We start from the raw sequence: 18,538 nt of genomic DNA, 5'->3' as shown, positions 1-18,538 counted from the left end.
CAACACCATGTCCATACTAGGAAATAAGCATTGTAGTTTTGACATTCCATAAATGCATTTTAAGAACTTTCGTAAAAATAGGATACTCAGCCTTAACTCTATTGCTGCAGAGAAAGAGGCGTGCTCCCATTGGGCCAGAGGAATCGGCCTGCTCCCATTGGGCCAGAGGAATCGGCCTGCTCCCATTGGGCCAGAGGAATCGGCCTGCTCCCATTGGGCCAGAGGAATCGGCCTGCTCCCATTGGGCCAGAGGAATCGGCCTGCTCCCATTGGGCCAGAGGAATCGGCCTGCTCCCATTGGGCCAGAGGAATCGGCCTGCTCCCATTGGGCCAGAGGAATCGGCCTGCTCCCATTGGGCCAGAGGAATCGGCCTGCTCCCATTGGGCCAGAGGAATCGGCCTGCTCCCATTGGGCCAGAGGAATCGGCCTGCTCCCATTGGGCCAGAGGAATCGGCCTGCTCCCATTGGGCCAGAGGAATCGGCCTGCTCCCACTGGGCCAGAGGAAGCGGCGTGCTCCCAATGACGAAAGAGGAGTGCTCCCACTGCACTGCTGCAGAGGAATAAGCATGCTCCCACTGCTGCAGAAGAATAGGCATGCTCCCAATGCCGCAGAGGAATAAGCATGCTCCCAATGCCGCAGAGGAATAAGCATGCTCCCACTGCCGCAGAGGAATAGGCATGCTCCCACTGCCGCAGAGGAATAGGCATGCTCCCAATGCCGCAGAGGAAGAGGCATGCTCCCAATGCCGCAGAGGAAGAGGCATGCTCCCAATGCCGCAGAGGAAGAGGCATGCTCCCAATGCCGCAGAGGAAGAGGCATGCTCCCAATGCCGCAGAGGAAGAGGCATGCTCCCAATGCCACAGAGGAAGAGGCATGCTCCCAATGCCACAGAGGAAGAGGCATGCTCCCAATGCCACAGAGGAAGAGGCATGCTCCCAATGCCACAGAGGAAGAGGCATGCTCCCAATGCCACAGAGGAAGAGGCATGCTCCCAATGCCACAGAGGAAGAGGCATGCTCCCAATGCCACAGAGGAAGAGGCATGCTCCCAATGCCACAGAGGAAGAGGCATGCTCCCAATGCCACAGAGGAAGAGGCATGCTCCCAATGCCACAGAGGAAGAGGCATGCTCCCAATGCCACAGAGGAAGAGGCATGCTCCCAATGCCACAGAGGAAGAGGCATGCTCCCAATGCCACAGAGGAAGAGGCATTAGAGTTAAATCAAGCTATGCTTGCAAATAATTTTTTCAAAACTTACATTTAGAAATTTCCAGTCTTCTGTCTAGAATAACAGAGCTGTCATTTTGATAGTAAGATAAATTGCTGATCGTTGCCACAGTACTGATCACCAGTTCTTCACATTTATCAGTCAGCTTGCATTCTAATTTCAAAGAAAAATCAAGGACATTTCAAATTTTAACATAATTGCTGAATGATGAAGTCAAGGTTAAAAAATGGATGTGCTGATTGTTGCAGGGTTAAATTTAACATGAATAACTTCCCTGATACAGTGAAAATAATTAATTTATTTAGTCAATCCTGGAAAAAAAACAAATCAGGAGCAACTGGGCTTTCATTTTATAATACACTCAAAAATACAAGGTAATAACGAGCAATAACACAACAGGCTGTATGAGTTTTCAGTGTCCCTAGAAAACCCACATAAGCATAAATAATTTACCCGAAATTTAAAAACAAAATAAAAAACAAAACACTCCCTTTATTAATTTGTACAGATTTGCCATCCTGTTGTTCATTTAGATGCAGATGATTCATTGGGGAAATGGAGAGTAAATGGAGATTTTTTAAATGTAGTATTTTATATGTTTCTAACCATATGTCAGAATTAAAATAAATGATGTCTTTCTTTCTGCTTTTTAATTTCCGCAATCATTTTGTTTCCACAGAAATCAATTTATGTGATAACAAAAATGTTACCAATAGTTTAATAGTAATTTACCACCACTGTGATAAAAAAAAAATTCCTCTCCAGTAGCGCATGCAGGGGAGTGGGGTTTCTGAGTACTCAGAAACCCCCGAGAGAAACCGTTCACCTCGCGGTAAAATGCCACAATTTGCGGGTCAATCGGGAGGAGGCGGAGCCAATATGATGTGATTCCATTAGAATCGCGTCATTTGGCTCCGGACCCTCCTGATTGACCCGCGAATCGATGCATTTTGCCGCTAGGGGGAGAAGCCTAATGACATGGTGCAAGGTAAGTGTGTGTAATGTATGAGTGACATGTCTGTGTGTATATGTATGTGTGTGTGTATATGCTCGTATGTTTGTGCGGAAACCCCCATGTAAAAATCCTGCGTTTGCCCCTGCTCTCTAAGTTGAAATCAAAGTTTTAAGTCACCATTTTTCAAATACTCCACACAAAGAATCATTACAAACTGTCAAACCACCAGAATCACCTATTTGAAGTCTGTCAATGGTGGATTTAGTAAATCACTGCAGAAATCACAAAAAATTATTTCAATGGCTTCAGATAGTAGAGATAAATTTTTACTGCATGAGATACACAAGATATAAAGCATCTATTATGTATGTCCAAACCCCTGTAATAAATGAGTTTACCTAATACTTGCAAACTTTAAAATGTTCCCCTTCGGGAGTGTTCCTGGAGGGGAGATGCAGCCGAACACTGTGGGGGGGGCGGATCCAGGCACTTATCATTAGGCACCGACCCTGTGCAGTACAATGAGGCAAGTCACATCTCCTTGAAGAGGGATGTGGCAAGATGACTAGATTCTCTGAGATTGGCATCATCGTGCTACCTGTCTGGCGCAATTCACTAATAATTGGGAAGGATGTGGGAGGGTGACCTACTCCACAAAAATATGGGAGTGCCCTGGACATCCCAGGAGAGCAGACAAGCATGCAATACCCCCTTTTACTAAGTTTTCTACTACCAACCAAACAGGCTAGTAATGGAATACTCTGATATTTGTGCTTTCATACTATCCCAACATCAGTTGTAAGATGGCTGGGCTGGTGGAAACATAGTCAGACATTGAGGTGTGTAGTGTGATCGGATTTCTGCGTCTAAAGGGCACATCAGCACGTGAAATTCACCGCCAACTTGTTGAAGTGTACGGTGATAACGTCATGTCATGGAAACTGGTTTGGGTTTGGTGCACTGTCTTTGATAATGGCAGGACAGACGTTCAAGATGAGCAGCGATCCGGCCAGCCAAGCACATCCATCAGAGATGACAATTTGTGCCGCATTGAAGGACTGACTCAGGAGGATAGACACATTACAGTTATTGATATTGCTGACAGACTGGGTACTGTGCGCAACATCGTTCATGAGCAACTGGGGTACAGGAAAAATGCTCACGCTGGGTACAAAACAACTCACAGAAGTTCACAAATCCAATGGGATTGTCTCTCATGCACTTGACACGGTATCATGAGGGGGAAGTTCCTGCAGCGTATTGTAACAGGTGATGAAATGTGGGTGCATCATGTGACACATAGACAAAGCCAGCATCCATGCCATGGAAATGCGCATCGTCCCAACTTCAAAACAACTCCATCAGCAAAGGTGGTCATGGCGACTGTGTTTTGGGACCATTACGGCATGCTTCTTGTTGATTTCCTCACCAAGGAAGATACTGTGAATGCTGTTCGCTATTGTGACACATTGAGCTGCTTGCGGAGAGCAATTAGTCGAAAATTACCTGGATTACTGCGAACAGGTGTTGTATTGCTGCACGATAACGCTAGGCCACACTCAGCCACAGGCACGTGTGAGTTGTTACGGCGCTACCATTGGGAGGTACTGGTCCATCCTCCCTACAGCCCTGACCTGGCACAGAGTGATTTCCATCTCTTTGGACCATTAGAGAAGCACTAGGGTGGAAGGCGATTCCCAACCGATGGTGAAGTTCGGCAAGCCATTATGTCCTGGCTTCAGGCACTTGACACGGATTTCTTCTATGCCAGGATAGATGCCTTGGTGTACCAAATGCTTAAACAATGGGGACTATGTGGAAAAATAGTCTGTACCAAGACCATATTGAAGATTATACGTATGAGTTGAATAAATTTACGCTATGAGGTCTTATTTATTGTACCACCCTTGTAATAATTAACAAATAATCCAATTTCCCTTTCACCTTGTAGTTATCGACCTTCATCCCATAGTGGATGAAAGGGTTCAAACCAGTCTATTATCCCTAATTCTAAATTAATTTGGTATTAATGGTCCACCTTAATCATCTAAATACTAATAGGGAGGTCAACAATTTAAATAAAATATTAAAACTTCAATTCACCTCCTTCAAATCTGGCCATGGGCTATATCTAAAATTAGTATGTAATAGGTGACCTTAACTCCCCCTTATCCCCTACTCCCTACTCGTATTATGCTGGTACCAGTAATGTTAGTTTAGCTTTTATAATAAAAGATTAGGATAGGTAACACTCACATAAACACATGACGGTACTAACATACATGATCGATGGTGCACATGTATATAATACATATTTAATGTAGTACCTTGGTTCTAAAGTTATTTTCAAGGTAAATGGTGACCTCCAGGGCTAGTTGCCCTGCTTAGGAGCAGCTGCTACTTGTGCTTAAGCTTAATAATGGAAAATTCTGTAAACGCTGCACAAACTCTTGTGGCTCCATTATCATTAGTTCCAGCAGTTCTTTGGCTAATGTAGATAGAGCTTTTTATGGGAAGATGCAGTGGCTGCTTATGGCTAATGATGTTACATCTCAATTGTCCTCAATGTTACAGCTCCTGAAGTGAGTAACAGAGATATTTGCTGACCTTCAAGATTACCCAGGATGGTTCTAGCATGTTGGTATTTTCATAGTTCCTGCACACACTGATACCTCTTTCAAATCACAAATGCCGGGTCGCACCGGGATTTGTTCATGGGTCCATACTGGGTGCGACCTGGCTGAGACCCCTTTCAGACTGGTGGCCCGTCCATGATGTCACCTCCATCACTGCTGAGCCGGCGCTTGGAGATGAGATAATCTTCAAGCGCCAGCTCCTCCTACGCAGTGAACAGGACCTGGGTTACCTGTTCGCATCACACCGCAAGCCGGGTTGTACTCATGTTCAACCCTGCTCATTACCCAAGTGGAAATGCTTGACCCAGATTATTTGAACAGGGCCCTTTCACACTGCACAGTAACCCAGGATGCTGCGCGTTCATGTACAATAACCCGGGTTATTTGCTGGCAGTGTCAAAGGGGTATAAGTCATTTAGTACTCCTAACAGTCTCCTGCAACAGTGTAACATAAGGGGTAGATTGTAGCAGATTTATGTCTCTTATTAATACAGGCAGCTATAAATATCTGAGGCTCCTGGCTGTTATGTCTGTGTAGTCAGTGAGGGGTTTATTACAAACCTCTCTGAACGGCTTCTATTTTTTTCCCGGGTAATAATGCTGGAGAGCTCCGGCCACTTCCCTTGCTCCTCCCTCAGGCTGCGATTGGCATAACCAGCCCCCACTCTCTTTCTCAGCCTCACTCTTGTCTGTCATGTCTCCTCAGGTACCCCGTCTCAGAGCCGGAAAAGGAGATTTATGTGCTTACCTGTTAAATCCTTTTCTTCGATTCCATAAGGGACACAGGCTTTACGCTGGGTATATGTTGGTGGGTTGGAGTCTGTGTACCACACGGTTAAGCTTGTTGAGCACAGCACAGACTCCCCCCTCCCCCTATAACCCGCCACCTAAGTTTAGTTAACAAGCCTGATCCAGGGGCGAGAAGGAGAAGGAAGACCGGCACGTACTCAGGTCCATACACACAAGAAATGTGAACAGGAGAACCGGAAGCAGAGTAAAGCCCGGGCAGGTCAGGTGCGTCAGGGTTGGCGCCCTATGTCGCCTATGGAATCGAAGAAAAGGATTTAACAGGTAAGCACATAAATCTCCTTTTCTTCTTCCACCATAGGGGACATAGGCTTTACGATGCAAAGCTATCACCTTATGGGAGGGGACACTCCTGGGCTGCACTGAGAACGCTTTGCCCAAAAGTTGCATCAGGGGAGGGGAAGTTATCAACAGAACAGAACTTTAGATACGTATTGGCAGAGGACCACATGGCCGCTTTTCACAGCTGCTCCACAGTAGCACCATGTCGCACTGCCCATGAAGTTGCCATCTGGTCTGTTCTGGTGAAAGATTAGAAATGGAGAGCGGCAAAATAATGCGATAAAAGTCCGACACTCGTCTACTTTCTACAGTAGAAAATAAGACAAAAAATAAATCTACAACCTGGCGCTACTTGAAAAGCAGCAAAAATTACCACAATGCAGGTCACCAAGAACCTACTTCACGAATCATATACATACAAATATGAGATAATATAGTTCTTGCGCTAATGTTGTTCAACAAATAAAAGTCCGTCTGAATGTGTTCACCCGTTTTCTCCAGTGTCCACGACTCCAGTCCACAAGGTCACACAAACGTCAATGTGGTATAGAAATGATCAGAAAACAACAAAATTAGGATTGATTACTGGTTTTCATTATGTAGATGGAACCAAATTGTGCCAGTCCAACACAGTCAAATGAAGAGATAAGTCGTCTATTCACACCTCATTCCGCAAATGTATCACCAAAACATAGCTGGAATGCTCACATTCAGGCTTACATATAGTAAGTAGATAGTAATCACATCAAGGTATCTTTCACCATAACATGCGGGTTCACCAAAATTATCATCTGATAAGGAATACTCACACTATGGCTTACATATATACTGTTAATGCAGGGACATAAGGGTTTCTTTCTGGCCCATACGAATATCCGGATTCCAATGCACTCAAAAATAACAATACATACTTCTCATGGTGCAGAAAATCAAAACAATATTTATTACACAAGCAAATTAAAAAAGGGGAAGGTATTTCCCATACCAGAATGGATGTATCAAAAGTCCTCATATTTGTATGTATATGAAATTACTACAATGTCCAAGGGATCAAAATGCGAAGACTGAAGGACCCTAAGAACCAGTGACAAATTCCAAGGAGCCACCGGTGGTACAAACAGGGGTTGTTCATGGAGGACAGTGAAAAAAAGTCCGAACATCAGGCAACAGCGCAATCTGAAAGAGTACCGAAAGAGCGGAAACCTGCACCTTTAGTGAAGCAAGGTATAAGCCCAAATCCAGTCCCGCCTGCAAAAAGTAGAGGACTCGAGAAAGTCGGAATGACCCGGGGTTAAGATTCCTAGCCAAATACCAGTCAAAGTAAGTCCTCCAAACCAGATGGTAAATCCTAGCTGAAGAGGGCTTATGGGTATTGAGCTTAGTGTTAATGACTGACCTGGAGAACCCCTTAGCTCTCAAGACGGCTGTCTCAAGAGCCACCCAGTCAACTTTCATTTGTGGAGGACCCACGGAATTAGAGAGAGTGGAGGAAAGACGTACAGGAGCGAAAAGGTCCACTGAACTGCCAGATCATCTGCCATAAAGGCCACCCGGATCTCTGGTGCGAGAGCAGTACCTCGCGACCTGGTGTTTGTGTAGAGACGCCATCATGTCAATATGCGGCAATCCCCACCGAAGACCCAAGAGATGAAATACGTCCGGATGTAGGGCCCATTAGAGAGTCCGCTTCCCTCATGGAGTCATGACTGCGAGTACCGCCCTGACAATTTATGCCATCACGTTGTCGGACTGTACCTGGACAAGGTGACCCCGAAGCAGAGGTAAAGCCCGACACAGGACCCTGTAACCGCTCTGAGTTCCAGAATGTTGATCGGCAATCGGATCTCCCGAGCTGACCACTGTCCCTGGAAAGCCTGCTGACAGTACACCGCCTCCCACCCCCAAAGACTTGTGGTGGTGGTAAGGAGGATCCAGTCCTGAACCCAAAAGGGACGACCCCTGGTCAGATGGGACTCCTGGAGCCACAACAAGATAGAGTGACAGGGAGGGTGAGGCTGCTGCTTTTTCCCGATCCAAAAGAAAGCCATGTGGATAAAAACTGAGTCAGAGGATGCTCCAGAAAGGTCAACGCGTAGCCCTGGTAGACCACCCCATTTACCCATGAGTCCTCCGTGGTCGCCTTCCAGATTTCTGAAAAAATAAGAAGTCGGCCAACCACTCTGGTGACCCTCAGTTGGATGCCTGCCCCATCATGCTGCAGGCTTGTCAGCTGGTTTAGCAGCTGGGCATCTGGTAGACTAGGGTTGCTTACCTGCTGGCTTAGACCCCCTAGTAGAGGAACGCTGAGATCTGGAGAACGGTAAGCCCTTGGCCTTACCCTGTGGACGAAAGGAGCAAAAATTAGAAGAACGCGACATAGGAGCTGCTCCGGAAGGAAAACAGGCAGTCTTAGATGACGCCAGAGTAGCCACTATTTTATCCAGTTCCGATCCAAAGAGAACATCCCCTGAAAAGGGGAGAGCCTCAAGGGCCTTCTTAGAGTTGGAATCTGCCCACCAGGAATGAAGCCAGAGGGCTCTTCTAGCTGAGATTGAAGAAGCCAAAACCTTGGAAGTTAGAATACCAGGGTCTATAGCTGCTTCCCCAAAATAAGAAGCCCCCTCGTGGATATGCTCCATCAACAATAATAGCTCATTCCTGTGGGTACCTGAGGTAAGGCCATCTTCCAGGGCGTCCGCCAAGTGACCAATGGCGTTAGCAACCCAGGCTGATGCAAGGGCACTGCACCTGCATTAGAATAAACAGACTTAAGAAAAGTCTCTAGCTTCCTATCCGTCGGATCCTTAAGGGATGCCGTGTTAGGAAGAGGAAGGATGACATTTTTAACCAGGTGGGCAACATATACGCATCAAGCGGGGGACTCCCATTTAGCCCGATCTGCAGCAGGCAAAGGATAAAAGGTAGTAATAAGCTTAGAAACTAGGAAGCACCGATTAGGGTGGGACCAGGCCTCCGCCAAAAGGTCCTCAAGCTGTGCAGAAGAAGGAAATTCCGCAACTGCCGTTGACATTTGAATACTGGAGCATTGGACATAGGAGCCGGATCCGCATCCTTGATAAGCAATACTGACTTAACTGCTTTAAATCAAGGAAACTACATCTACTATCTTCGGGAATAAAGGAAGATTCCACATCGGAAGCTACAGATTCATGTTCTTCATGATCTGAAGATACTTCAGAGTCTGACTCAATTTAGAGGGTCAACGCTTAGAAGGAAGCTCTCTGTCCAGCATGTTTGAAAGATTCTGACACTTGCGCTAAACCCTGAACAGACTGTGCAAAACACTGCATCCAAGGAGGCTCTACGGCAGAAGGCAGCAATGTGGACAGCAGCACATTGGGGGCCACACCTGAAGGGACAGCAGCCGAGGGAGTGGGCACAAGGGGTGAAAGCCTATCCACTACCTTTAACATTACCTGGGATAGCGAGGCAATCCAAGCAGGTTCTTGGGTAGCAGGTGAAGCTGAAGGACCCGCCTGCTGTGAGGTTGTAAAACAGTGAGTACAAAGACCACCATGGTCCGAAACCTGTGAAGAGAACTCAGCAGCACAAACCCCGCAATTAACCAGTACTGAAGCACCCGCCTCCTTGGGAACTTTACCTCTGGAAGACATACTGTAGTACAGCAATCCAGGAGGACCCCACACACCAGAGCAAGAGACCGTGATGTGCCACACAGGGTAGAGCAATGAATGTAAATACACTGCAAATCGAAATGTAAGTGGGGCTATGCAGAGACTGAGACTATGGCAAAGTACAATAAATAGTCAAACACACAGACACATTCAATGGAATGAATGCTCAAAAAACCACCCCGAGATGGGGGAAATTAGCTAAATGTATAACCTGACCGCTGAGGGCGAGGAACACAGGGAGAAAGGAGCCTGCACTCTCCACAGACAAGCTGCACCAGCAGGCACCTAGAAATGGCTGCCCAGCACCTATGAGGAGGGGAGAGAGAAAGAGGAGTGACCCCCTGGGACGGAGTGCCTCTAATAAGGGAAATCGTCCAGGGGTGTGGAGGAGCCAATGGGGAGAGCCTACCTCCCCCTTCTGACATGGACCCCCAGGGCAATGGCCACCTGCTACTGCAGCGCCCTGCTGCTTAAAAGTGCCCTGGTGGCCTAGTGGGGATGCAGAGAAGACGTGGTCCCCCCTGTCAGCACCGCCGGTGGCCCCCATACCGGGGTGGTATAAAGCAGGGAGCCGCCCCACCTTGTCCCCTCTGCGCCTGCTGCTCCCTGCTGTGTCCGGAGCAGCAACCGAGGACACTGACCAATTCGTCCTATAGGATGCCTAGCAGTGCTTACTCCGTAAAAATAAAATTAAAAACAAGTAAAACCAGTGAAGCTGCAGCACAGTTTCCACACTGTGCCCTCTGCAGGCACCAATACTAAACTGAGGAGCCTGTGGCTAGGGGCGGGGTATAGGGGTAGGCATGGTCTGTGCTGTGCTCAACAAGTTTAACTGTGTGGTGCCCAGACTCCAACCCACCAACTTATACCCAAAGTAAAGCCTGTGTTCCCTATGGAGGAAGAAGAAATCTCTGCTCTAGTATGGGGAATCAGCACTCCTTCCCATCTATTAGGTGGCACATATCCCCTTAGGACAGGTAAAGCTGTTTTTTTATTTGTCTAGGGCGTTCTGGGGCTGCTGTCGCTGTCATTACATGTGCCTCCATCCAGCGCAAAGTTCCCACTCTCCACTATTACCTTAGAAGCACCCAACTGTCACTGAATCCTCTTTCCCAAAGACACTTTTATGATCAGTGTGTACAGTCTGCAACCGGTTGAAGGCAGCCAGAACCATCCGGCAGACTCTGGCACACACCACCCTTTATGTATAAGTGGCATTATCTAATACATATTTGTGGTACCATAATATATCATAACAAATATTTATATTAACTATTGCCTATTAATACACATAACCCCCAGCATTATAGGGGTTACAAGTGGAAACAATCAGTGCCCCCTTATTACTCTGACCATTTCTAATGCCCATAAAAGTTTTCAGATGGAGACAGTTGACTGTCCGTACTTATTCACCATAATGAAATGGTTTTGTTGGCAAGAATAGGTCACGGATGGCCCTGGTAATAACACAGTAAGATTCTACCTGTATTTTTTCTATATAATGGTTTTCCTCAACCTCATACCCATTGTAATTGTTGTACCTTTATATGATGTACTATTATGCCTGGTGTCTGTGTGGGATTTGCACATCCCTAACGGTCCATTTCACACACACACAAAAAAGAGGACCAATTTTGTAAAAAATTTAATTTTTTCAATATTCATTTCTGTGTCCCACATATTAGGTCACAAATGGAGCAACAGTAATCATATATATAATGTTGTTATCTACATTATTAAGTAAAGAGATTATGTAAAGTTAACATAATTCTAATGAAGAAAATGTTGATAAAGGATGCAATTTAATGTTTGAATTTCCCACATTGCAAATGGGAGTTCCACGATTTATCACTAGGTGATATTACTATTAGTAAATGGTGGTTGACCACATGTGTTCATATGATAGAGCAATCATTGTCTGAAGCTGAATAATGAAGGTAAACATCAGTATAGCTAACTTGTAACGTTAGTTACAAAACATGAATAAATTTCCTTTAGCTTTGTAAGATGTTTCATTTTTAGATACCATAAGGCATATGAGGATTCTGGACATCTAACCAATACCTCAATGTCCACTGATGGCCATTAAATAAAACAGCTTATTTTATAAATGGTAACAGACTTTACACATTTTCACTGTAACTAACGTTACCATATTCGGTCACTATTGTTACATGTACATTTAGGTCAATATCATAGGCTACACAAATGTTATCTCCTACTTTGTCCTCTTTTATAACTTACTAGGGGTAAAGCACATTGAGGGTGGTGTACAATTAGCCGCGGTAAATTACCGCGGCTAATTACCTGGCCCGGGGCTATCCAATTAGCCCCGATGGCAGCACTTATCGGGTTTTTTTTTCGGGACCTGATGTGTCCCAAAAAAGATTTTATGATAATTGATGTTTTTTCACCTGAAAAAAGGCGAAAACACATAGGTGCGCGATAAGTTCGCGGAACTATGTGTTTTCGGGAGAACTATCCTATTATTTCGACCAAAATAATAGGATAGCGTGAAAAAAAAACATTGGCGAAAATCGGGGATAATCGGCGAAAAATCCCCATTTTTTTCGCCAATAGTGGAAATCAACTAGCACCCGAACAATGTTCGGGGCTAATTGGATACCGCTCTGAGTGTGAAAATACAATGGGTTTTAGAAAACTGTACTTAGTTTTTTATTATGATGAAATTCTGAAATCTTAAAATATACTAATGGGGGAAGCATTGGTAGGGTGATGATTTTTTTAAGGCAATGGACGGGGACCCCTTTGGACCTTTTTTTTATGGATTAATATATTTTTTTGTTTGCAATGACAGAGCAAGTAATAAATGGAGGACCTCATGCATGAAACATATGGTCTTGTTGCATTTAACAGATAAACCCTGTGCTGTTTGTATAAGGTATTGGCGCTGTGGTGTGAGCTGCCTGCATTTCCCACTGATCGGCTCACAGGATGTCACTGCTCTGTGGCAGACTGTGTGCTGGGGTCTGGGTACAGCATTAGCGTAAGCTCAGACTAGAATTGTAGACATATTTCATGAAGATTGGATACAGGATGTTTTGAAACTCTAAATAATATTTTGAAAAATTAAAGAAGCTGATTTGTTGGTACTTTATCTCTCTGCAAGCCTTAGTACATAGACCCCTAAGTATTAAGCCAAACATCCCATTCGCATGTCCTTTTGTGGCTTTCATAGATCTAAGAAAATTATAATTATATGATAAGTTGAAAATGGTCAAGTTCAAAACACAACTTCTGATGAACATACAAATATTGATCAATCTGCTGTTACAACTGCTATTACCCAAGAAATTGAATCTTAGGTCACAGTTCTACCTGTAAACTCTTTTGTAGTGGTGAAGTACCTTACAGTTAAAGGGGATCACAAACACTACAATGGAAACATTATAAGTATCAGTAATGACAACTTTCTTACTGTACAATACTTGAAAACAAGGGATGTAGTTGAAATTCTGGCTATCGGGATGCCAGGCGCTTAGAATGCCGGCGCTGGAATCACCGACACCAGTATCCTGAAGGTAAGTAGTGGGGTTATCGGGAGGATTAGGGGTGAGAGTTAGGCACTAGGGGGAGGGTTACGATTAGGCACTATGGGGGAAGAGTTAGGTTTAGGCACTAGGGGTGGCAGGTAGGTTAGAATTAGGGTGCGGGGAGGGAGGGTTAGGATACTTACCGACAGGTGTCGGTATCCTAACCCAGTCGGGATTCTGACTGCCGGGATCCTGAGCAAAGACATCCCGTACCCAACCAGATAAGAAAAAGTGCTCTAGAGTTTACAGAAATACATTATGATTTTTCCTGAGAAAGATGATATTGGCATCATAAGCCAAAGCCATGTGAACTGCGTGGCAAACATTATTTCTATGATTTGCCATGTAATATTGAGTTTTGTTAAATGTTTGTTATACTGCACAGAGTATAATGTATATTCTTTGTGTAATATAGTTATATTATGTGATATTAGTTATAAAAATGTATGCCTAGTTGATCAATATTAGGCATAAACATAACTGGAGATTTATGGTACTTAATTTAACTAATTATACAAATATAATCTTATGTAGGATTATTGCTATTGTACAAGGAAAAGTTGCATGACATTTTAATACTGAGATTTTTTAAAACATACATGGCATGTAGTCCTAACTTTTAAAAAATGTGTAAGAAACATTATTTCTCTCATGTTCCAAATAGAATTTATTCTTATTATACTATATAGAGAGCAATTTTTCCTGTATTATATTCTCTTTATGTAAGGTAAGTTACATGTGTGTAACGTTAGTTACAAGAACATATATTTTATAAATATTAAACACAATTGAAACTCATGGTATTTAATGTAAATATTACCAACATGATCATATTTACTGCTGTACTAAAGTATAAAATTGCCATTTACATCAACTATATAGAAAAGAAGAAAATTAAATTGTAACAAAGGCTATTATTTTTAATCACTCATTACATATAACGTTAGTTACAGCAAGCTAGACCAGAATTTTTTATTAAATGTCAACCTACGTTTTTCAGCAAAGAAAGTAAATTACACTTACAATAACACATTAAATTCCACTTATCTTTTAATACTATATTTATACATCTTCCATCTATTTGGAAGCTATGCAGTATTGTTCACGTAACGGGCAGTAGATATGTAACGTTAGTTACTTTGAAATGGACCTAACACTTTGCTCTTCCCATTCCAGTCAGTATTTTCTGTACCCTCTTTGTATGTTATTGTTTGTTATCTAACTAACACCAAATAAAAACGAATGTTTAAAACACAAGTTAATAATAAAGTACTCTGTAACATGCACCAGACAAGAAGCCAGACTTACCTAGAATCTGCAATAAATGTGAAACACAATTTTGGTTAGCAGCCATATCCTTGCCGACTGTCGGGTGGACTGACAGGTTAGCCAAGAGTCTTACTACTTTAATTAGGATATCTTCTACTTCAGAAGGCATTTTGTGGTCATTTGTTTTCTCCTTCTCCACTGACTGAGACCTTTGTGCATTTATATCAAGGTCACAGTAAGTGCGCAGTAAATGGAGAAGAGTTTTAATGCTTCCTTTCAGGTTATAAAACTGTTCACGTGCCGTATCAGCCTTAGCCATAAGATTCCCAAGTGTAAACACTATGCGCACAACAATGTCCTAAAGAGAAGATAAATATTGCAGAAATAAAATAATGTGGCTATCCAAGTTATTAGCATAGAGACATAACAATACAAATATATGAATGGTGTTAAACAACAATAAAATCCAATAGGGCTGCCTGAACACGATAAAGCCAGACAATAAAAAAAGTGTAGACATATATTATGAGATAATGGTGAGCAGGAAAGAGCAGTAACTTTTGACTTAAAAGTAACATGTAATTCATACTAAGAAAATAAAAGGTCAAGTTATTGTTGGTCTCTCATATGTGCGTAGACCAATTCATACAGATACAGAACACTGCAACTTCCTATTACTTATAGCATTGACCAATTTAAATGATTGGCTTTTGCAACTATTACTAAAACAATATATAAATTAAAATATGCTCTTTCTAGCTTGCATTGTTATCAAATGACATCAGGAAGAGTTATTTATCTTTGTTGCATTGGAAAACAATGAATAAAATGAAAGCTTGTACTGAAATCATAGCAGATTTGTGCAAAATCCCAGCGCAATTAAAAACAAACAACTCTGCCCATCTGGTGATATAAAAACATGGCTGAACAACACAGAAGGAAGGCAAACTGAACATAGTATTTAGTAACATCAATGGAAAGCACATACAAGCCAAAAAGTGAAGTAAAGTGAAACATCCTCTCATCACCAGACATGACTAAAATACAGCAATAATAAATTTAAATTCAAAATAATGTTTAATATGGCAGGGCTTGACAAATTTTTCTAAAATCTAGGAACCAGGATGAAATTGTAGGACCCAGACCACCGCCCCCCAAAAAAAGTTACAGAAGTGAGTAAGGAGCACAGCTCTGTGTGTTATGCAACCTTTATACACACTACACTAGTCCACAAAATGGTCACAGTTGAATGGATACAGTAAAATGGAGGCCCCCTCACTGCTCTGCACAGCTTCCTTGCTCCACCCAGTAATAATGCACCACATTTCACATAAAACAATGGTGCCAGAAAGTACAACAAACCCCCCCTCCCCTCATGGTCACACCACTATCCCTCTGCAGCTGCTCCGCAATCCCTGGCCACGCATAGACCCTACTACCGGAGAGCTCTATGCAGCCGGAGATAGGAGACAGTAGACAGCCGGGACATACAGGAGGATCAGCGTAGACTGGGACAGACAACAGGGATCAGAGCAGGCCAGGATGTAGAGGAGTCGTCAGCGCAGGCTGGGCCGGACACAGGCACAGCAGTCACCGCAGGCAACACTCAGCACATGCACTCCTGTGAATGATATAAACACCGCAATACTATAGGCATGAATCTCCGCCAGAGCAGATGAGGATCTGCTTCCTCCCTTTAGGATTTAGGAGATGTGCTAGTGTCATTGGGAATATATTTTATTTTATAGTCTACCCTGGTGAATTTTAAATATTGTTATTTTAGGGAATTGATTGGGTTATCTTTTGGTAGTATAGTAGAACAGATACAGTATTTATATTTTGTGGCGTTTTATAGTAAAACCTAGCAAAATATATAAAAAAGAAAAAAAAGAAAGACACTTTTAAAAATATGAGCAACAGTATCACAGGTGACCGTACTGTATATTGCTGCAGTGCATGAGGGACAAATTGCATCCCTCTCCCTTGTCAGCAGTCCTGGAGACGTTATGTTGTAATTCCAGGATTTCCTATCAAATGCGGAAGTCCCCTTCTGCCATTGTGAGATTCCCCGATCATTTGCCAAGCAACCAACTGAAATAGTTCCAAGTTTAGCAAACAAAACCAACGACCATCAGTGACAGCTTGGTTTCAGAATGGCAAGGCAGGACGTAAGCAGCCACTGATACAAGACTTTGATATACAGTACCTTCTGTTCCACTATGGCCATCCATAGTCAAATTAGACAAAATACAGCTACCGCCCTCAGGACGAGCAGCAGATCACTTACAGCTTTGACTGGAGCTTGTTAATGCTATCAGATGACAACACACCCACATGCACACCCAAGCCAATAGCGGTGATCTGTGGTCATCATGATGAAGACATTTTTAATGGTTATTTAGGCATTAATAAAAGTAAAGGGAATCAGTTGTGCCACCAATTGCTGCTATACTGTAAAAGGCTGCTAATGAATCAAAGCCAGTAATTGGAGTCTTGGGATGAACTTTCTTGTCAGAGTCTGTATTTGTTGTGGACCCGGGGTGGAAACAGGAGCAGACACAGGTTTAAACTGAAAAGGTGGGTTGTTTAAATGTGACTGTTTGTAGACATGAATAAAGATAAACTAAAGTCCAGTAATAAACAAATTTAAATATGTGGCTGAAGGGAGCTGCAGTGAATGGGAGTAACAAATGTCCAGATCAGTGGCAGAGATGAATCCAGATGAACTGTGGGAGTGAAGTGAAAATCCTGGTTTGCTGAATAGTGGCTAAAGAGGATATCCAGTAATGCAGTGATGCTAGTTGAAATGGAGATCCGGAAATGCTGTGACGCGAGAACTGAGGAGACTGGTGCAGGCAGGAGTGGGTTAACTGGGCAGTGATCGTGACAAGGCATCGGCCTTCAGGTTGAGAGCCCCAGAACGATACGTCAGGGTAAAACGAAAGCGGGCAAAAAATATTGCCCATGGGGCCAGGTGATGACTTACACATTGGATGTTTTTCAAGAAAAGAAGATTCCTGTGGTCTGTAAAAACTGTAAAGGGGAACTTAGCGCCCTCTAGGAGGTACCACCATTCCTCTAAAGCCAACTTGACAGCTAATGGTTCCTGCTCACCTATGGCATAGTTTCTTTCAGCAGGGGAGAACTTCTTCGAAAAGAAACCACATGGGTGGAACCGGTTATCCTCGAAGCACTGAAAAAGGTCAGCTCCCACTGCTTCAGACGAAGCATCCACTTCCAATAAAAATGGCCTATTGACATCCGGTTGTCTCAAAACGGGAGCTGTGATAAAGGCTTGTTTGAGAAGTTGAAAGGCTGTCTCCGCAGCAGGGGGCCATAGAGCAGGATTGGCACCCTTACAAGTTAAGGCCGTGATGGGAGCCCCCAATGAGGAAAATCCCTTAATAAAACGTTGATAATAATTGGAGAAACCGACAAGTCTCTGGATGGCTTTCAAAGACGTGGGACAGGACCAATCCAGGATTGCTTGGACTTTCTTGGGATCCATTTCCAACCCTGATCCAGAAATGATATATCCAAGAAATGGAATACTTGGTACACTGAACACACATTTCTCCAGCTTACAATACAGTTGGTTCTTTCTCAGACGAGATTAGACTTCTTTGACATGATTGCGATGTTCTTCAGGAGGATGAAAAAAAATCAAAATATCATCTAAATAGACGACAACTGAGACATATAAGAGATCTCTAAAGATCTCATTAACAAAACTTTGAAAAACAGCAGGTGCATTACACAGCCCGAACGGCATGACCAAATATTCAAAATGACCGTCCCTTGTATTGAATGCTGTTTTCCACTCGTCTCCTGATCGGATTACGGATGAGATTGTATGCACCTCGGAGATCTAACTTGGAGATATCATTCAGGCCTCTATAATCTATACACGGCCTCAGGCCTCCATCTTTTTTAGAAACAAAGAAGAATCCCGCTCCAGCAGGTGATGTAGATGGTCGGATAAATCCCTTTTTTAGATTCTCCTGAATGTATTCCGACATGGCGTTGGTTTCTGGTAGGGACAACGGATAAGTCCGACCATGGGGAGGCGTCTTCCCAGGCAACCAGTCGATAGGACAATCCCATTCTCTATGAGGAGGTAAGATGTTAGCTTGTTTTTTCGGAAAAAA

General features: G+C 43.5%; 1 protein-coding gene across 1 annotated transcript in view; it reads right to left on the bottom strand.

The window, feature by feature from the left end:
* ARMC2 (armadillo repeat containing 2) overlaps positions 1–18,538 on the bottom strand; it is a 91,801-nt gene that overhangs the window by 13,328 nt on the left and 59,935 nt on the right. The window contains exons 13-14 of the mRNA XM_088460407.1: positions 14,430–14,748; positions 1,262–1,384 (exon numbers count right to left, since the gene is read on the bottom strand). Of these exons, the coding sequence (XP_088316533.1) occupies positions 1,262–1,384; positions 14,430–14,748 (442 nt within the window). The remainder of the gene's footprint in view (positions 1–1,261; positions 1,385–14,429; positions 14,749–18,538) is intronic.

Source organism: Taudactylus pleione, unplaced genomic scaffold (assembly GCF_031769625.1).
Source record: "Taudactylus pleione unplaced genomic scaffold, aTauple2 ptg000046l, whole genome shotgun sequence".
Taxonomy (NCBI): Eukaryota; Metazoa; Chordata; class Amphibia; order Anura; family Myobatrachidae; genus Taudactylus; species Taudactylus pleione.
Note: the sequence above shows the minus strand (reverse complement) of the source record. Positions and strands in the feature narration are given on the sequence as shown.